Source organism: Thunnus albacares, chromosome 6, assembly GCF_914725855.1.
Source record: "Thunnus albacares chromosome 6, fThuAlb1.1, whole genome shotgun sequence".
NCBI classification, from domain to species: Eukaryota; Metazoa; Chordata; class Actinopteri; order Scombriformes; family Scombridae; genus Thunnus; species Thunnus albacares.
Window position 1 is genome coordinate 32,909,462 of NC_058111.1, and position 22,122 is coordinate 32,931,583.

Here is a 22,122-nt window from a genome sequence, read left to right on the forward strand (position 1 = left end):
GGTGTTTGCCTCCCATGGCAATCGTCTCACTTTGTCACATGAAATAGGTGGCCCAGTCATAACCCCACAGTAGAGTGGGTGTCACTAATGCTCTGTCTCTTCATCACCTCAGGGTCTGTCTAGTCAGCGTCAGGTTACGACACTGTACAGACACAGTGATTCATACACAGAAACACAGATCATTTGGCTAAGAGTGTCTTCAATCAAAACACCTGCCCTCCATTTTAACAGAGCTGTAAGCTGTCCATACTTTCCTAAAGGTGGCTGCGTGGCTGCTAATCCCCCCAACTCCCCTTTCACTAAGCACACAGGGTTCAGTGTCAGCAGAGTGTCCAAGCTTAGCACATCATTGTGAGAAGGCCACCGTTTCATCCAGAGATGATTACTGTGTCTGGAGGTTACTGAGTCCAACAATGTACAGTACCTGTGTGACAGTGTCACCTCAAGCTGTTAAAATTCATAAAGAACAGGGTGGGACATCTAAAGAAGGCACCTCTGCTGACACAGTAATTGATGCTTAGTACATGAGATGCTGTTTCTTCACACATCTAGTACATTCAATATATGAGTGTCAGGACATATACACCCCTTCAATAGCAGTAACACCTGATCTAAGGTAAAAGTGGAAACCAAAGAGAAAAGAAGAAATTAAACAACCCAATTGTCTCTGAAATATTATCAAGTTCATATGATACATATGTTATACTTTGTGGATTACTGGTGACTACAGAATGGGAAGCTGTAGATTCCGAAGACTGTTACCTCTAACAATGTTTTTTTGAAGATCAAAGCTATTAGTTGATAATGTGTATGGATTTTCAATTGTAATAACAAAACATTGGATGGACATTCATGTTCCCCAGAGGATGAATCCTATATATTTCTCTAATCTCCTGACTTTTGCTCTGGTGTGCCAGCATGAGGTTGACATTTGTGGGTTTGAGTGAAATGTCTCAATAACTATTGGATGGATTGCTACATACATCCATGGTGCCTAGAGGATGAATCCTAATGACTTTGATGATCCCCTGACTCCTTCTGTAGCACATGACATCAGACTATTACAGCTTTTTTCCACTATGGGAACTTAACGACCCTTAACGTGGAGCTTCCCATAACCTGAACATTTGAGAAAGCGCAAAGGTGGTCCGCTCTGCCTTGCTTTTCCATTGTATTTTACAAGCTGGGAAGGATTGGATGATCATTGAAAACCTGGGTCAACGGCTACAAGTTCAGTTTTGGGTTGCTAAGTCATGTTAATGGAAAACACCATTAGTCCAACGTTAGTCTTGTTCAAACCAGGATTGATGTATGTCATTAAATAGGCTACAATGGGACCGACTACATAATGTTTTCTCACTTTTACTGTAGGTACAGTGGAAATGTACTGTGAGGTGGTTGTTAATGCTTGATCTCCTTATTTGGTAAGAAATTGTTGACTGCACATTACTCCCTCAATTCTTGGCCTGTAGTTAAAATTCTTTCATCATTTTAATCTCTCAATTCATTTGCTCCAATGGTCTTCTGCTCTAAAAATGTCAAATTTAGTCTCTTTTTCTCAATTTTCTCAAAAGCTTATTTTCGAGAACTCGTCAGAAACCATTGGGCCAACTGTCCCGAAACTTAGACAGGATCATCTACTGACTTTTCTGATCAAAAGTTATCAAAGAAATTTCAATACATCAATCTGTTTTGAAATTATACATTTTTAGACCTGTGTCTTTAAGTTAAATTTCACATCAACACTCATAAATCAAAATTGGCTTAAGATATGGTAACCAAACTTGGTGCTTGTGTTCGGATGCTAGATCTGAGCTTTGCTACGCAGTCCTGGGATATTCTGCCACTAGGAGGTGCCACAAATGAGAAAGGTTTATATCTTGTAATCGGCTGCACGGATTCATATGAAATTTGGTTAGTACCACATAGGGTGATTACTCAGTCAATGCACAAAATATGGTAAGGATTGATTAAAGTGGGCGTGGCTTATTACAAAAAATCTACATTTCTGGACATTCACATTTCAAACTTCAAAAAATCTAAATAAATCACCTGTACGTCCTACAGAGCTGATATCTTATCAGCACATCCACTGAATTATAATTATAATATAAGTTTGCCTCACTGCAGCCTATGATCAATTCAGAAGTCCGTCACTCTATATTTTTCAAAATATACAAAATCAGTAAGAATCTATATCTCCACAAGTCTTCATTCATATGCTACCACAATTCTCTTGGACATTCTTTGGATACTAGATATCACATGTTTCAAATGGTGTTCAGATAAGTCACACGGTGAGTCCGCATTGATATAAAGTGTCTTACTGTTTGGATTGTAAGCACAACATTCTCTATTTCCAATTTTTGAACACATTTCACCAAAATATTTGACAATACACCCGAGAAAAGCAGGTTGATGTGTGAGTTTTTTTCAGAATTGTATCCCCAACAGTTAAATTGTTGTGAATTCTTTAAGGTTTTATGACGTCCCTCTCTCTGCCTTCTGCTTGTGAGGTTGGTTTGGTTTCCTGGCTCAGGAGCTGGTGGGCAGGGTTGGAGAGGGCATCAGGAAACTACCTGCACCTGGGTAGTTGTGGCATCCTTGTTAACCTGTTTCTCTTGTCTTCCTCCCAGGCCTCCAACAGCCAGATGGGTTAGGGTTTTGTGTTTTGTTTCATGCATCACACACACTTCATTCATCCAACTTATTCACTCTCATTGACTTCAATGCAGTACTTTAATGTATGCAGAACTAAGTTAATGTTTAGTGTCAACTAAACTGTGTTCTCCTGATGGTCTAGTGGTCTAAACACAAGCTGTATAACTGTAAGGTCACCAGTTCAATTTGCACAAAGCAAATTTCATGAAAATATCAGAAAACATTTCTTTGTTGATAACAATCTTGTGATCAGTCTTTTAGCTATTTATCTATAAATCTGGAATTTTGGTGAGTATTTGAACTTCAGCTACATAAAGTCCCATAGACTTCCGTTGTACTCAACTTTGAGGTTGTGAAAACTAAAGACAGTGTGTTTACCAGCAGAGCCGATTGTCCAGGGGTTAATCTGCTGACTATGATACAAAAGTCCAGGGTCCAAATCCCCGGGTGGGCAAGTCCTACTTGGCAACAATGTAGCAAGTCATGCATGTTGTATATTTTCAAGTGCTTATTGAGGTCATATTAAGTCAAAGGTTGCCTATTTTGACCCTGTGAAGAAAAACAACAATGTAAGATCTAGGAACACCAAAAATTGGCAGGTGGATTTCAAATTCTACCCACTACTCGGGCACATATAATGACACTCACTGACCTCAAAGTGATGCTGTAATAAGCGAGTTTACATTTTTACAATTTCTCAAAGAGCTTGGCCTAGAATCAAAATTCTTTCATCATTTTAATCTCTCAAGTCATCTGCATCTGGTCTTCTGCTGTTTTTCACAATTGGCTTGGACCCTGATTATTGCTGCTTTCAGCTCTATTTAATATTGTTTTTTGTTGTAGTCCTCCTTGTTGGGATGTTAGGATGCATCTGTGTGACCAGTCACAAATGAAAGCACTGTCAGCAACCACTGAAAATACTTGAAACGTGCATTTAGTATTACTTCCCGAGCGGTGCCAGAATTTAGTTCCAGGACCCTGTCTCCAAAGTGGTCGTAGAACAGCAGAAACAAAAGTAGGAACAAGTGATCCAAAAAAAAAGTTATCTGCCAAAAGTAATTGTAGTTGTATGATTCTGACTTGTTTGTTTCCAGTCCCTAATAAACAGTCAATAGACAGCAGTATCATACATTGGTCTAACTCTAAGCTCTCTAACTCTAATTTTTCTGTATCACTAAAAAAAGTGTCTATATTTCAGGGCCGTTCATGCCGTTATTACCACGGTGTCCAGAGGATGCGGGACCAGCGCACACTGCAGTGGGTCCATGGACTCCATAAAGCCTGGGACATTGAGGACCTAGTCTCTTTGGGCAGACGGATCCGCTCGTGCTCTTACTATGCTGCTCGGGAACTTATGGAGGGTGCCTACATCATCTTCTGTCCGTATAACTACCTGCTTGACCCGATGATCAGAGAGAGTGTGAGTAGACTTTGGAAAAAAAGGTAGGGGGAATTTAGGGAGGGATAGACTCATGAATGGACAGATGTATAATGGTGGAAGATGGATGGGACTGTCACTGGTTTAAAAATATGCCACAGTAAACATAATACACCTGTTATTACACAAATTCAAATTTTAAGTATCTTGGTAACTGGCAGATCATACAGCATGTAGAGTTTAGGAATTAACCACTCCTTTTCTCTCCTTCGTCACTGCTTTCAATCTCCTCCTCTACCAGATGGAGATCAACCTTGCAGGCCAGATCTTGGTGCTGGACGAAGCCCATAACATTGAGGACTGTGCAAGGGAGAGTGCCAGCTTCACGTTAGACCACAAGAGTCTGCTGATGTGCAGAGATGAGCTTGACGGCATGGTCAACAATAAAATCAGATGCTCTGAACATGAGTCCCTTAGGGACTTCTGCTATAGCCTGATCAAGTCAGTGACTTAGTGATTCAGTGACAAAATTATGCTCATATGTGGCTCTCATGATTTGAATAGATATTTACTCCGGTTGTCTTTTTGTTTATGGTGTAGCTGGATCCAGGAGAGCCAAGGCCTGATGTCTGAACGGGGATATGAGAGTGCCTCTAAAGTCTGGAGTGGGAAGGATGTACTGGGCATTTTCCACGGCCTTGGTATTACTGCTGAAACCTTTAGCATTCTGAAGGTACACCAGCTATCTTACTTGTAGACTTGAGGTTTACCTCATGCTTACCCGCAGATCCCACCAGGTGTGTCTGCGTCACGTTTGATTCAACACGGTTTTGTTCCATCCTCCACACGGCATCCTACCCCACCAGGAGTGTTTCAAAAGCGAAGCATTTTGACTGTGGTCAAGCCATCCACCTTTTAAATTCAGTTGCATTGCTTCTACAGTAATTACGGCAGCCAAGTCAACCCTACCCTTTACCTACCATCATTACTGCAGTAGTAGCGCAACTAAAGTGCCTGTTTTTATTGGTCATTTTCCTTTATTTTTGTGTTTCTACAATGGGAAAGTAGGCTAAGTAGTTAAATGATTTCTTCATTTGTCTGTTTTAATTGTATTTATTGTTGATATACGATCAGGAGTCTGCATGATTTGTCTTATTTTGAAAATTGAACGGATGCTCTATGCTGTTTCTGTGTCTGACCTCCCGCCCAGCTCAATATGCTCTGTACAGCTTGACGTGGCCTCCGTCAAAAATAGACGGGGCGCGTATCTTTAGCGCAGTGGAGAGGAGAGCCGCCTCTGGGACACTTCTAAAATGTGCTGCGGTGCGCCTGGTGGGATCACAAGTATTGACTAGAGTGGCCGCGATCAGCTCCAGTGGCTGCATCGGAGCTGAAACGTGACACAGCAGTTAGCAGCTCCGCTTAACTGAGATATCAGCCCAGTTCCAAACCTTTTCAATCCACAAGCTTTAAGGCCTGGTCACACTAGCACTTTAAATAGTGAAATTTCGCAACAAATTCAGTTCATTTCAGTGGAATAACTGATCAGTAGATTCGCTCATGGGACTATGTAAATCAGTGCAAATTTTTTCACATTGAGTTCAACTTTGGTGAATTTTGACATGCAAATTAGCTAACTTATTAGCTGTGTTGTGCCATTTACTTTTATTTAACCTTCTCTATTGCAGTAAAAATTGTTTCCTTCATCAACAACTTTTTATTGAATGAAATAATGTGCATTGGTGAACAAATAGCCAGGGGTAAGACAACAGAAGAATGGGAAGCTCCAGGAGCTGTTGTGACTGACTAGTGCTAGCCCAGCCAGACCGTGTTATAACAGGTGTTACCTGTTAATACGCACAACAGCACTGTTGGACCAAATCAACAGATTTAGAAATTACATGCATCACAAACAAGTACATATGATGCTGGTTAGTGAGCTGTGTGTTTATTCTTGTAGGAAGAATTTGTCTCGTTGTCAACGTGTATGTATGCAAGTCTGTAAGGGAGGACATTAGAAAGGGGCAATCATGACATGACCCCTTCCTACACCTTCTTTAGACAATGTACTACTTGCTGGGTTTTCATTGGTTATCGCTTTAGGCTGAACTTGTGAAGCTATCTGTGTTGGATTTAGTGGGAAAACTATTGGTTTATTCTTTGGTGAAGAGGGACAGTGTGTGACAATATCCGAGGCCTGACCCAGCCTAACACCAAGAAGAAAAAACAGAGAAAAAGCCCAGTATTTGCAGGAGCTCATATAGTGCCAGTTTTATCATGTCACTCAATTCAGGCATTCTGCACTGTGATGTGCATGTGTTTAGCATTAGAGACCTAACAGAAAATTATGGCCCTGTATGAATATTTCTGGCTTTGGCAAATCCTAGGTTTTAATTGCCAAGTAGAAATGAATGTCCATAATGCTAAAAATATTAAAACCACAGTTTCTCTACACCATAACAATAAAAAGATGTTTTGAAGGTGGGTGTGAATTTTGTAAAGATGTATTATGAGGTTATGAAAATTAATACATCCCTCAACTTTTTCACTTTTATTGTCTTCAGAAAAATCACTTTGTCATGGATGGAAAGGGGAAAAAACAGGTTCATGGGAAGTCTAGTCCTCATTTTTCACACGAGCACCTGCAGTACCACTGTTCAGCTCAAATGTGGATGCATTTATTTATGGAAAACATATTAAAAAAATTCTATTTTAATATGTACTCCATGTTTTTATTTGGATGCAGTTTTTCTATAATAAGAGTATTTCCCATGAATCTCTTCCACTGTCTTTTTCTGTGACAGAAAAACTTGGCAGCAGTATTGGAGAAGGAGGAGCGTGTTGGTTTTGTTAATGGTAAAGAGGACATGGTACAGGTCCCAACCATCAGCTCATCGACCTCCACTGTCCTCAAAAGCCTCTTCATGGTGCTGGACTTCCTCTACAGGGACAACTGCAGGTCAGAGACGACCCAAAGAAGAAGTCCTGTCAGTGTACTGGATGAACTATTTTATAGGTTATAGAATTTAAGAGTAGCTTACTTCTGCTCTGTGTGTCTGTAGGTTTTCTGAAGACTACCGAGTCGCTCTGCAGAAGAGCTACACTTGGACAAACCAGGTCCCACCTGACATCCCTGATGCCCAGGGCTTCATTGTCAGGCAACGCCGCAGACAACGCCAGAGTGTCCGAGTCAAGGCAGAAGTCCTGACTCTAAGCTTCTGGTGCCTCAACCCTGCTGTGGTGAGAGGTTAGACGTGGTAGACCCTGCCATGTAGGCCAGATCATTTTCTTGTATATCATCTAGTTCTATAAACTTAAAGACTATGTTAGACCCTGCCATGTGAGAGGAATCTGATGTGATGGGGTCTGAAATTAAAGTATATGGCACATAATATGTCAATAAAAATAAAGACTTTTTCCTGTTCCTCAACCTCCATTGAGCTATTGTGCCCCCTTTACATTAAATGCTTATAGCAATTTTAGATTACTGCTGAATCACCTGTTAGATGTTAATTGTGTCCGTATCTCCCAGGCCTTTTCTGATTTAAGTGGGGCAGTGCGCAGCATTGTGCTGACATCAGGAACCTTGTCACCTATGGGGTCCTTCTCCTCAGAACTTGGCGTGGAATTCTCCATCCAACTGGAGGCCAACCACGTTATCAAAAAGTCCCAGGTCAGTATGTTTACCCATGTCACTGAGACTCTGAGAATATGGCAGCTCAAGTCTCATTTTATGTATGTTCCTTGTTGAGGTCTCCCGGGTGTGCAGAGGTGTAAGTTTAGCCAAAATATTGTCATACCCATTGCTTCCCTAAATTTAATGTATAAATTGCAAACTTTCTCTCTTTTCATCTTTCAAAGTTGAAAATCTTAGATCACTATAGTACAAAATGAAACTTTTTAGCATAACAGAAAATATACCTGGTTTAGTCATATCAGTTGAAATTAATACTACAGTACAAATGTATCAGTTCACTATTAATGCAGATAAATTACAATTGATGTCAATTACAGATCCTCTGAAGTCAAAGGTGCTCAGTGATGCAGTACAAGAGAAACTTGTACTTTCACTCTAAAACTAATTATTTAATAAAAATGAAAATGCACGTCTTCAGGAACCATCATTTATAATCTATCAATCATGCTTACATGTTTAAAAGTAGAGTTGGTTTGAGTGTCTGTATATCAGGAACTGGTTAAACTGCGAATACACCTGTTTACTGGTGAGGGTTTGTTGGTACACACGTCAGAATTGTTTCTGAATGTAAATCTATGTACATTTCTCCGCTACATTCTCAATTAATTGGATTCTATGCATAGAAATGAGCATAGGGATGGTTTAATCACAAAACGGTGCATTGATAAATGAAGCCCCATGTCTTCAGAAGGAATCAGAAATCAAATACTAAGGATTTTTGACAGTCCAGTTATACATAACCTTGATGACTCAGCTACATTCAGTAGCTTTTAATTTGACCATGTTCTCTCCCATGTAAGCAGATAATATGAAATATATTGATAATATTATGTAATATACAGTGTTCCTCTTTGCAGGTGTGGGCTGGCACTGTTGGTGCTGGACCCCAAGGCAGAAAACTGTGTGCCACCTTCCAACATGCTGAAACGTATGCCTTCCAGGATGAGGTCGGTGCCCTCCTGCTGCATGTCTGCCAAGTTGTGGCTAAGGGTGTGCTCTGCTTTTTGCCTTCTTACAAGGTAAATATACCACTAACACATACTCAACTTAAACAGTGAGCCATGAAATGACTGGTCTGAAGGGAATATTGAAGTCATTCATCTGTCACATGTGCCATTTTACAATTGTTTGTTTTTGATTGTTACAAAATAGGAATAGGTTTTGAGAATTACACTGGTCGGCCCCTAAGGGTGTGGTGCAACAATTACAAGCTTAATGCCAGTTTTGGATCATATTTTCAGCAGTACTTGCTCAACTTACTTAACTCTTGGACCCTGAGGGTATGCTATTAGGAAAAACAGTCTTTGTGTCGTCATTTGTAAGTCTGTAAATTTGTCATCTTTTATGAAGTGCCACAAATCCTAGAAAAAAAATTCAAATAGCCCTAAAAAAATCATTTCTGTAAAATATTTGCCGTCTTCAACCTTGTGTGATTTTATACACATGGAATGCCCAGAAAATGCTACTAGTCTGCTCATTGTAATGCAGTTCAACACAACAGTTCTTTTTACAATTTTTCAATGTTATAGTTGAATTTAAGTTTTGATAATGTTCATTGATACACAATGTATACTGTTCTTACTTGTGTAAAGTAAATGCTCACCCCCAGCATGCATCTTTATATACACCCAACCTTATTAATTACATTGTAATGTAATGGCGGCAGAGAGTTTGCTGTTGCAACACTAATTTTCACATCTTACCACTGGGAGGAGCTGGAGACCACATATTAGAGTCATGTCCAATGCTTTGTTGTATGAAGATATTTGTACATGCAACTTGTTTCATGCAGTTTTTAAGCCTACACTGGATTCCAATAGTTCCCGCTGCTAAGAAGAAGCAGCTGCTGGTGGTGTCATATGTTACAGTAGATCACTACTAATCAATAGAGGTAATTGTCAGGTACTTGTTAAATGCAGTCATCCTCTCAGAACTGTATCCTCTTTCAGTTAATAAGGGCACTCCTGAGAGCACACTCATAGACACTTTGTCCCCCTTTGTTTGTTATACGTTTTTGTTCATGCATAATGAATGTCCACTGTAGCTTAGTTGTCACATTAGCTTACAAAAGGCCAACTGGATTTCAGTTATCATTGTGTGTGTTTGTCCACATTGCATGTGTTACATGTAACTTTGGTCAGTTGGAAATGATGGTCAATTAACCTACTTACTGTGGGAAGCACAGTACTTACCAGCTGCCCCTTTCCCACTTTAACACTCCTTATCATAAAGTACAATAAACGCTTTAAGTCCCCCTCCACTCAAAAATATATATTTTATACACATCTTAAAATGGGTCTGGAGGAGATCTTTATACTGTTAAACATTTTGTGCTGCAAATGATTATGATTATGCTGAAGGACCCCTGCTTCTTGCTGCAAATGAATATTTTGTTTTTAATCACTGACATTTTTGTCCTTCATTACCTTCATTAAAAGGACCAAGGTTGTAGGAGTAATCCATGCTTAAGTAAATATAATTGATCTGAAGAAAGAGGCAGTGTGAAAGAGTGGTCCTCAACCATGAATATTTGTACCCACTCCCACACATTAGGAAAAATATTAAGTGTGTAAATTAACATTCAAAATATATTATCTTAACCTTTTGCTGTGCCATGCTACAAAAATACCTTATGCCCTCTTTATCATGAAAAATTCTAAAATCTCTACAAACTTGGTAGACATCAGCAACAGTGAAAAGGCTGCCCTCCTCTTCCTAACACACTGCGACTGTGTGTCAGCGACTAACTATAAATCTTTGAAGCTCATGATATGTACAAAGCATTTTGGATTTTCTAAACAGCCTCTCCGCCTGTTATAACCTACTCTCACATCCTGTTTCAACTGGACACACGATGAATTATGGAAGTCAGGCATCACTGACATACAGGACTGTTTTCCCGTGATGACTCAGTTCAAGAGGACACACAATTTTCAGTCAAATGGAGATCCACCACAGTTTTTTTGCCATTGGCAGATTTTGTTTTTGCCTCTGGCATATTTGCGTGGTTCATGTTGGACTTGTATTTTATTGTGTCACATGCAGCGATCATTGGTTTGATTTCTCTGCAATCTTTGTTTGCTTGCTATCCATTTGTGCTCTCAAACAGCTGATGACACTGACATCCACATTGTTAGGGAAAGCTAAGACTCGAGGCCTTGTTGTTTTCTCATTTTACCTTTTTTGTCAGCCTGCGATGCCAGCCAAGGAGCGTCTATGAGCTGTGGGATGTTTTTTTATTATTGATAGCCATGTAGGAGTCTTCTATCTCTCTCTCTATGCTGATGCATAAATATTTAATCTGCAGTCAGCTCTTAAAGATGAGGAGATGAGGGGATATGAAGGACTAGGGTATTAATTGGAGCCCATGGAGGCCTTGTTGGTGCCACTGAGTCCCGTCTGCATGGTGATGTGTGTGTGTGTATGTTGGCAACACAGAGAGGATAGGTCATCTCCAGACATCCCTGTTCAGTGTGTCTAGGTGATGGCTATCAGCTCCTTATACACAGCTGGCTCTGTGATAGACAGAGAGAGCAGTGAGGCAAAAAGGGTCAAAGGGTTATCCCTCAAGGGTTTATTTGCTGCCCTCACATGCACACACATAAAGTCAAAAGTGCGCAGCACGATGCACTGACACTGTTTAAGTCGAGTTATAGTATCTTCTTACAGCACATAAAATGAAAGCAATTAAAATTTGTAATAACATCAATACAAATCTGATTTTCACTATCACTAATGTAATTGTGTCTTTTTGGGTTGGGGTTGTGAAATTAGTTGCATTTATATCTCTGTAGCTGTGGTGGTTATTTCCCAGGAATAACCTTAGTGCACTACAGTCAGGTGAGTGCAAATAAAACTTGAGTGTTTGGCATTAGTACACAGCTCAGTACATTTCTTTTTAAGATACGTTGGACACAAGTATGCCCATAATCATGGACACACACATGCTTTCCCAGAGAGGGTGCACCAGTGTTGTGGTTTTGTAGCACTTTAGCCTCAACAGCCCCCTAGTTAATGCCCATTAAAACCACAATGGGGCCTGTCGTCTGGTCCCAGCTGCCAAAGGAAGGGACCACTGCTCCACAGGAGAGGGGGACTGATGGTTTATTAAAAAAAAAAAAGTAGGGTTTTGCAGAGGTGAAAAGATGGCAGGGAATACAAGATGCTTTTAAAGGAGACTGAGATAAGGGCCATTAGGTGATGTCGCCTCACTGTCTGTGTGAAGACGCACCCAGAGCTGGCGCCTGGGCTCTGCTGAGCATGTGTCAAATCAAAGTCAGACCGGACTGCAGGGTGAATACCCACCAGCACGCACTGTCCCCGGCAGCTCAGGGGTATCTGAAGCAGCACACAGCTCCAGAAGTACTTTTATCTCCAAGTGAGACTGTTTCTGTCTGTTTGTGAGCAGATTAGATTCATGGGTCAATTTTCCCAGTGTAGCATATCCCTCCTGAATTTCTTTCAGAGCCAAAGTGATGTTTTATATGTGTTTTTACAGTGGAAACTTCAGGGTTACTGCTGTTTGACTAAGCTGGAACTTTTTTGGCGGCTTAGTTTAAGACTACCAGGATTCATGTCAAATGGAGCCTCAGTCATCTGCTTGTTCAGAAATCTCCTTCAACCATAATAGCTGTAATTTCTTGCTGTTGACGCATTTGAAATACAATGAACCTTAATGTAGAAACTTTACAGATCACCTAAGACTCAATTTCATAATAATGCCGATGCTCACATTTGAGAAACTGAAAATAGTGAATCTTCGGCATTTTTAATTATAAATAACTTGATTAACTAAATGATTCATTGATCATCAATCAATATCAAAATATTTGGCAAATAATTTTCTGCCGGTTGTTAAACTGATTAATCAACTCATTCATCACTAAAATCATTATCTGATAAACTGAACAGTTTTTAAGGTCTGCAGAATATTTAAACTGCAATGTTTTCACAAAGTGAATGTAACAAAGTGATATTGCATTATCAGGATTATTTTAACCTAATTTAAAAGGTAAAAATGTTATTACATATTGCCATGTTATCTGGCATTTCAGTGTAGATCCTATTCATTCAGTGTAGAACAGTGTTTGCAAAGATTATTGTATTCATATGCACAATAAAGACAGTGATATATTTTCAATGTGGCCAAATAATTTCCAAGGATGCTTCTTGGAAATAAGAATGTAAATTGGAATTGGAATTCATTGCAGGGAAAATTAGGGATGTCCTTGAAATAAAAACTCTGACTAATATTAATTGATTGTTCATTTATTATTTTCAACTTTACTCAAAATACATGTTGAGTCGTATGCTTGCCTGTAGACAAATTTCACATTTTTCCATGTTCAGCTGACCTGCTGTGCGCTGACTATAAGACTCTCTAGTTTATGCTAGCATTTTATTGGGATTAATTAATTGGAAGTGTAGAAATGGACCGTTACCTCTGTTTTTCTCTTAATAAATACCAAATTACTGTTCTTTTCAGGGAACTTTAAATGGGACTGTGAATGGAAAATGTTTCCGAACACATACTTTATATCCTACTCTGTTCTGGCTCCTATTTCTTTCTTTGGTGATTTAAAGAGAAGAAAAGGAACTCATCAGTGACTATCGTCTTCTCTGGGCAGCAGGCAGCATTTTTGCAGCATCCCGTTGTCACCACCAGTGTGGCTGGGATGTGTAGAGCAGATGACAAGGGAAGAGTAGCAGGCCAGAGGTGGCAGGTGGCTTCTTGCCACCAGTCTTGGCGTGATGGTTGCTGTGATATTTTGAGGCTGAATAATTTACACCGCAACAACACATCTCCCCTCGCCACTGCGAAATGTGGCTCCTGGCTGCATGTTTCATTAATGCCATCGCCTCCAAACCCCTTCCATAATTCAGAGGCACTAGAGGAGCTGCGATGTGTCGCCACACAGCTCACTGACACCAGGGACACAGGGAAGGAGATAGAGAGGCCGGATGCAGAGGAGGTGAAAGATGGGGAGATAGTTAGGGAGGAAGAAAGGGGAAGTGTAAAAGTGCGAGAAAGACTACAGTTCACTGCTTCTATCTGGCTGCTCACCACCCTGTCCCAATTGGCAGAAAGATCTGGCCCACTTTACCGTGTCACTGGCAAAGACTGAGCATTGCACCTACCATGCCTAGAAAGGACAATAAATTATTCACACTTTGTTTTGCCCTCATATGTGCTAAATACTGCTCATTCCCATTTATGTTGCCTGGACAACATAATTGTGAGATCTCTTGTTTAAGTCTAAATTCACTTTTAATTGGCAACTCTATGACAATGAAGAATTCTAACTTATGTTTTAGAGACACATTGAAATCCTGTAAAGCTAAGAGAAAATAAACCTGAGCTCTAGAGTAATGTCTCAACTGAACTGAGGTTATTGTGCTTTGTGAAATTTTCGGCAGCAAAGTGAAGTGTGATTTATACTTCTTTTTTTTCATGTGTGCATAAGTGGCACTGTCTGCTAATAATGGTTCAACATTAAGAATATTTGCATTTCTAAAATGCAGTGGAACATAATGAATAGTGCTTAACCTATCTGACATACAAAAAAGTTGCTTTATAGTACTATACTGCTCTACTATAATGATACTATTTACATATTTCATTAGTTTTGGTAAATCACACAAAAGGTGTGTAGTTGGGCCTGTAGATTGACATTTTACAGCCCAGCTCAGTCTGCCAACGAAACAGCAGGTCTCTGTCAGATGTTGTCCCTACATTATTCATGAAGGTGCTCATGTCTGTAAATTTTGTGTCTGTAATTTCTGTGTTGAGTGTCTAACACTCACATGGTTGAAAGCCTTTGCTGAAGGTGCTGAAGATCCATCTGACTGCGCAGTGAAACGCTCTGCTTCACACCTACATCCATGCAGTTTGATGTATCAGACCAGCTTTGTGATATGCATGGCTTATATCACTGCTGACTGGGGCTAAACACAGTAAAAGCAACACCTGTAATGTAATGCAAATCATTACACCAACCATGCAATAGTTACTATTAATACTAAATCTCGTGTAAATATTTAGTGTGTTCAGTATATTCAATTTGTGTTCCTGTATTGGATTCCACTTTGTTGTAAGTTTACCTTATGCTTTGTCTCTCCCACAAATGTGGTATTTTTTGTAGGGCTGTTGTTTTAGATTGTACACCTTTATTAGGTACATCTCTCACTGTCATGTAATTATACTTTTTGAAGAGTTATATACAGTATATTGTGACTGTGCTGTGTGCCACACATCTGTATTGATGTAAACCTACTCAAATTAAATCTGAGACTTGGCACTTTAATGTGGTTTCCATTGCTTTATTTCAAAAGCAGCACAGAGCCTGACCAACAAAAAAATGTTTAACTGTCCAAGTACTCACTGTCTGGACTGTAGGTGATGACGCAGAGACCTGATAAGGTGATACGCTGCCTGATCTGAACCCTAGTGACACTCTGTTATTTAACTAGACCTGTCATTTGATTACCACAAGGTGGTGACTTGGATCAAGTGAAGGAGATGCTGCTGTGCAGACCCAGTAAACCCAAACCCAAAAATGCAGTGAGAGTGAACCAGGAATGTCTTATAGGGGCCTCTGTCTGCAAGTTCTCCAACTCCTATCTCTGGAGGAATTTTTCCTCCACCCCTGGGGAGGATGGGGACATGGATCTCCCACATGTTCAAAGCTGTTCAGAGTTTTTAGTTAATAATTAATTGTTATGGTATTTTTTAATAGGCTTTCTTTTACATTTCCATTTATTAGATAGTTGACAGTAGAGATTCACATCCAGAGTGAATGTCATGTTTAGATTGTACATTGTCTTAGACTGCTAGCCCCCCAGAATGCCCATGGTCTTTTTTATAGAAAAGAGCTATAAATCATCAATCATTACAGGAATATGATAGTCACATCTCTAGCATCAGAATAATATATTGTTTAGTCTTTAATAAGGCCTAATTGTGAAGAGATTTTCCTTCACGACTACATTTATTATCCAGCCCTCACTGGAAATTACCTTAGTTTTCAAATGTATTTTCTATCCGTTATAATGTAAATATGTAAAAATAAGTAGTAGTAACCTTTTTGCCAATGATAACCTAAAGATTACTTAAGTAGAAATATGATACAGTTCTGCAGAGCCCACCCTTGATTCTGTCTTTACTGATCCTATTGTATCAGTATTGTCAGTAAGAGCAGTTTTCCTCCATACTCTTCTTCTTGTGGAATCAGCTCCTTTCCAAGTGCAGCCTGGCAGATAATGGCTGTTTTGTTTAGTGGTAGATCTGCCTAAAGTACATAACATGAATTATTCACCTCCATCTCAAGATTGCACTGGAAAGCAATTGCAGGACAAACAGTTTGCCGAGTTGAAGACGCACGTAAGGGGGTCCTTGTCGCTGTAACACTGCATATTTAGTGAAAGTGCCATGTTTTATTGATGCCAACGTCGTGGCCTCTATTGCTTCAGGAGGCACCAACCTGACAAAATCTTCCTCATGCTTCATTTCACCATTATGAGGAAAGCACGCTGGCATGCAAGAAAGTATCGACGCTCTCATTTCCCTGTCTGTCTCCATGGCTATCCTCTGTGCTGCACATAACCCGCAGAGTAAATTTCTATTTAGATGTGTGTGTGGTGTTTTTGAGGAACATTTGAGTTGGCCGTTCATGCAGGTAAACTGTTGTGGACAAGATGTCAGTAAATACTCACCACCTTCCCCATCTGCCTCCGGCTCAGGCTTCACAACACTATTAGCCTGTTGAGAAGTTTTCTGCTGACTACAAGAGGAACTTCTACTTGACCCTTCTAACACATTTCCAAGCCAGTGAAGCTGCTCTTTATATTGTGAAGCCATGCTTATTCAAGGATATAATCTGCACAGCGCAGACATGAGTGGGGCCGTGCTAGGATGAGGGCTTTTAGATCAATGTGCTTCCCCTGAGAGCTGCTGACTTTTTGCACTAACAATAGTACAGCAACAGTGATTTTATTACAGAGGGAGTTTAAACACATCAGCTTTCTGCCAAGTGCAAGTAAAGAAAAGAAATCCAATCTGTTTGAGGACACGGGAGCAAACATGGGTAGCTAAATGCTTCCTGTTCTTTGTTGCAAGCTGTATGTTTCAGACTTAGAAAGTGTCATAATGTGTTACACTCTATGCCTCACAGTTACTTGTACAGTACAGTTGTACAGTTTTACAACTTCTGAAGATGACAACTTGCTGCTTTCTCCTTGATACAGCTACATTTGACCTACTGGCACCCAAAGTATTTCCCTGAATGTTATTTTTTTGTAGGTTGTATTTGTCCTTGTTCAAACCCAATTCTAACCAAAATCTAAGTCACTTTACAAACCCCTCACACCTACTGTCTTTTCAGTATACTGATATACTGAATGATCACACTGTGGTGTAAGGTTTTGGGAGAATTATTTTAATAAATTCAACATTACCTAAATCATGCCATGGCTTGGTTGAAAGCATAGCTATGAGTTACAAGTCCAATTAAACTAAGTCATCTAAACAGGGACATTGACAAACATGTCCTTGCTAATCTCTGGCATCAGTAAGTTCTAAGCACACTAATGCTAGCTGACCATACAACACTTGTTGTGTTGCCTGTAGGGTATGCTATACTACTATTCTCATAGTTGTGTGTTCCACACTTATCTGCCATTATCCCATACTTACAGTTGACTATACGCTATTACGGCATTAAAAATTAAATCAGGAGGCTATGTCTAGTTCTTTGTTTGAAATATCAACTTCTCAAATACAGCCATACATATTCAAGCCTGAATCAGATCTGGAAAATGAGTGGACAACGCAAACAACCTTAGCAGCCCTTTATGGACATGTGTGACAAGGTGATGTCATCTCATCAAAAGTTTAAAAAACCATTACGAATGAAGCGTTCAGGGCAGGGTGAAGCCTGAGCTTTTGTCTTGCAGGGAGTATTTTTACATATGTTCACCTCAAGTTTTGGAACTTTTATTAATCATAATAGTATATAAATAACAGAAAATCACAAAAAGTATAATATGTCCCCTTTCATTTAAAAGTAAATTTTATAATCTTACTGGATTTTTTTTTAACAGTTGGCTAAAGAGGAGAATAATGAGTGTTTTTACCACGTTAAACTGTTGATGTTGTTTAGTATTTTAAGTCTAAGGCAATTTGTTGTTAAACCGTGTGGGAAGGTGAAAGTGTTTTTACCTGTGCCAAATGATCACACTAGAAAGTGGGGTGAAAAGCCGGCTGTCACAGAGAGGGGTGAGACGCGATGATTGTTTAAATGTGGTGATAACGGTGCACATTTTCAGAGTCTCTCACGGAACACATTGCATAGCGTTTCACTTGTTGTACGCATGAAAAATGATGAAACACTGTTGCACTTTGTGCACTGTGTGCACTTTAAGGAACCAGTACACCTCTGATGAAGTATACTGCCGTTTTAGGGCTGCATTCAGACTGAAAATAGCCCCAGTATTAAAACAATGCAAAGGGCTGCGTTGGTGGGGGTGTGTTGCTGAAGATACTGATGAGACAATGAAATACAATCCAGGAAGTACAGTTGGATCTCCAAATTAATGTGTTGAAAGGCTTATCAGACACCAAAACAGGATTTTACAACTCTGGAAAGTCATCACAGCCACAACTATTTTATCTTTAGTTGTAACAATTGCGAGGTATACAGCAGAAACATGGCATTCACATGACAAAGTAATCCACCAGGAATGTGCACATGCATGTTTGTGATTGGCAGTGCCTTGCCAGATGACATTGCCTTGCGTTGCAGTAAAAGTTGAACCAAGTTCAACTTTTCTGCTGGACAACCCTGTGCTCTGTTTTGCCTGAGCTTCTTGCGTTGGCACCCCTGCTACGTCAATACACTGCCACCATTCAAATGAATGAGAGGGCTGCTTTTTTTCACGCAGAGCTTACATTGGACTGAACGCCGCTTAAGAGTCTACAGCCATGTGAGAAGCTCTATGAGGCTGCACTGAATCAAAATTTTGACATCATAATGGCGCTATATGGAAAGTTAAGGGATAACCAAAATTTTCCAATGTAGTTGTGAGGGGAACATGAATGTCTCTACCCAATTCCAAGGCAATCCATCCAATACTTGCAGAGATTTTCAGTCTGGACCAAAGTGGTGGGCCGACTGACATTGCCATCTACAGATCTACAGAAAAAAAAACTTGCTTGCTGACTTGCTTTATTTTGGTCAGTATCTTGCAAACTAAAGATATGCAGTGATCATTTACCATATTATACTCAAATTAACTAATGTTCATGTCAAACAGCATATGTTGATGCAATGAGGTTGTAGTGATTAGTGAATAGACAGTACATATAGATGCCGCTCTTAGTTACCCATGTTATGAGTTTACTCATGATTCAGATTCTATGTGATCAATTCTACATTCTACTTTGGCAACAAAAGAACCTAGGCAAACATCTGTATTTACAACATGATACCTCCTGTGATTTCATCAGATGCTGGACAAGCTGCGGGATCGATGGATCAACACTGGTCTCTGGGAGAAGCTTGAACAGCAGAAAACTGTAATCACAGAGCCCCGTGGTGGTGGCAAGGGGGATTTTGACGAACTGCTTCAGACTTACTACGATGCCATCAAATACTGTGAGGAAAGAGGTGAGACTGGTACACATGATTACACTGACCTTTGGACCAGCTAGTGGTTTTGCTCTGTCACACTGAATCAGCTTGATTGGTGACTTGATGCCTGTAAATTGGAGCTAAAAACATTATTTTGATAGTCCAGTGCTTGCACAATTAGTCTAGCAAGTAAATGATTTGCAGATATAATAGTAAATTGTAGCATTGCATGTGAAGTTGTCATTTTCCAACTGTAATAATAGACATCAGATTAATTTAGCTTGTAATTATTTAGAGTTCCACTGTAAATTACTTAAAACTTCACATGCAACAGTAGTGACAGTTTATTGGAAGGATTTAGTTTCACAACTCGATTTCTTTATTATAGATGGTGCTCTGCTGATTGCTGTCTGTAGGGGTAAAGTGAGTGAAGGACTAGACTTCACAGATGACAATGCCAGAGCAGTGGTCACCATTGGAATTCCCTTCCCAAACATCAAAGACCTCCAGGTTGGTAGTAGATGTACAGTCGGCAGCTATTCTGCAGACTCTTTAAGTCGTACGTGCTTTAGATTAGAAATGGTTTAATCCCCAGGCCATGGAACATTTGATACTGGTACAGTGTGGATTCTGGGTCGGGGCAAGGAGAACAGTTACACTCTTGACAATTACAAGTAAACATTACATCATAATGCAAAACAATAATGTAATAAAATCCAAGGCAAAAGGGAACAAAAAACTAAAAAAAACGGTACAAATCAGAACTTGATGACTTTGGGGACACAGTGAGTCCTAGTGTTGTTAGAAATGGTACCATAATAACAGTGTCCAAGCAGTGTCTGTGAGACATTTTTTCATTTTTTTTGGCCAAGTTCCAACCTTTTGTGTACCATGAACTCAAAAAGTATATCTCACAGACATCCACACGCACACAAACCAACACCAAATAAGAGCATCCCCTTTTTGGTGATCCGTGAAAAAAAATCCCAAAGCGATGTTGCTGTGTCTGCCCCGTCCTTAGCAGATAAAGTTGACCTTTAAGTTTGAGCCCCCACCCCACCCCCCATTCCTCTCCTCCCCATTTACTCCTCCACATCCCCCTGTCAGAGCACGACGGAGCTTTCACTAACCTGTTCTGTCAGTGTGGCAAGACGTGTGGGTGATTGAAGCTTCCCAGACCCTTTCACCTTAGCCAAAGCTGTCAGTTTCACCTCTGTCAGCTTTCAGGGCATTGCTACTTCTTTTTTTTAAATCAAATTTACTTTACTAAAAAATGCTGTACTAAAATGTTCTATTTTGTATAAGTATTGCTGTTGTGGTACAGGTTGATGGTATACATCATGTTGCACAGAACGTCATATTATAGCATAGTTTTTTGAAAACTAAAATAGAGTTACAAGGATTTACACCACTATGGAACCCTGAAAGTCTGCACTAATACCCAGTCTATTATAGGCTTAAACTGGGGACAGTTATTAATGTTTCAACCCAACCTCCAGAATCCATGCACAGTCCACATGATAATTGTGCCCATGCACGTTGAAAATTAGGGCATCTTATGAAAATGTAAAACTTTTAAATTGAATAAATTACTATTACTATTATTTATTAATGACTAAAATGTGAAAGTATGTCGTGGATTTTGCAGCCAAGCCAATAAATACTGTACTACACCTGAGTATGCCTGAATATCGAAACTCAATACTTATTTGTTATCATCCTAAATGTGTCCATAGCACAGAGTATCTTTTAATCAGATATTAACTTTATTTAAAGGATAAGTCAGGGGAGATGCTACTAACAAGTATTATGTGTGTATCCAAAGCCTGATATATCTTATTCCTCTGTGCTGTAGACCTCTGTTGTATGTTGTCCAAAAACTATTAAAAACACGTTTATTTTCGCTCAGTCCATAATCCACACACACCACCCTGCTGCCGCGAATACCAACTAGAACACCAAATGTTCTATGTACAGTGAGCAGCTGTTTTATGAAGTTATTAAGACTTTGTAAAAATTACCCTATGTATGTGTGTGTGACCCAGTTTTAAAAATCTACATCTTGAGTGGAATGAATGGGCCTGGGGCTGAGAGACACAGGCAGGTTAGGGATATCAGAAAGTACACATTGGTTTTAGTCTTTTCATGGAATTTATTGACAATGAGAAAATCCACAGCTGCAAGTAGTTTCCAATAAATGCACTCTACATTGAGTAACACTTGCTAAAAACTACAGCGGCCTACTATTTAATGGAATTACTAAGCCCTTTTTAACAATTAAACTGTAATTTAGTGAGCCATTTTGAAAGATTTATCTCTATGTGGAGTAGTTGTGGGAATCCATGGAAGTGGAATCTTTGGGGAATCTCACAATTTGATTTGATTCTGATTCTTGGTGTATTGATTAAATTCAGAATTGGTTCTCGAATAAAACAGATTCTTGACTTTACAATAAATAGAAAGAGGGGCAGTTAAAGCTCTTACTCCAGTGCACTGTGTGCTAAATCAATCAGTCACTTCCTTAGTCCACTGAAATTCTATGACTACATGTACTGACAGTTGAGCTAAATGGTCTTGATAAAGGTCATTGTCTGACAAACATTAAAAAGCAGAGAAAAGTTTTTGTTTTTCTAAAAACAGAAGTTGGTTTGTTCATTCTGGAGTAATGTAACAAAAAGTACTCTGCTATGTTGACATCGACGTTATGGGAGAGCAGCCTCTCTGCTGCATTACACATCATTTCTTCACCTGACAAGAGT

At 39.6% G+C, this 22,122-nt stretch overlaps 1 protein-coding gene across 2 annotated transcripts in view; it reads left to right on the plus strand.

The window, feature by feature from the left end:
• The window catches only part of brip1 (BRCA1 interacting helicase 1), a 93,664-nt gene that overhangs the window by 14,603 nt on the left and 56,939 nt on the right, over positions 1-22,122 (plus strand). For both annotated transcript variants that reach the window (XM_044353297.1, XM_044353298.1), the window contains exons 8-16: positions 3,860-4,081; positions 4,341-4,540; positions 4,640-4,772; positions 6,844-6,998; positions 7,102-7,279; positions 7,572-7,712; positions 8,594-8,755; positions 19,240-19,399; positions 19,752-19,873. In XM_044353297.1, the coding sequence (XP_044209232.1) occupies positions 3,860-4,081; positions 4,341-4,540; positions 4,640-4,772; positions 6,844-6,998; positions 7,102-7,279; positions 7,572-7,712; positions 8,594-8,755; positions 19,240-19,399; positions 19,752-19,873 (1,473 nt within the window). The remainder of the gene's footprint in view (positions 1-3,859; positions 4,082-4,340; positions 4,541-4,639; positions 4,773-6,843; positions 6,999-7,101; positions 7,280-7,571; positions 7,713-8,593; positions 8,756-19,239; positions 19,400-19,751; positions 19,874-22,122) is intronic.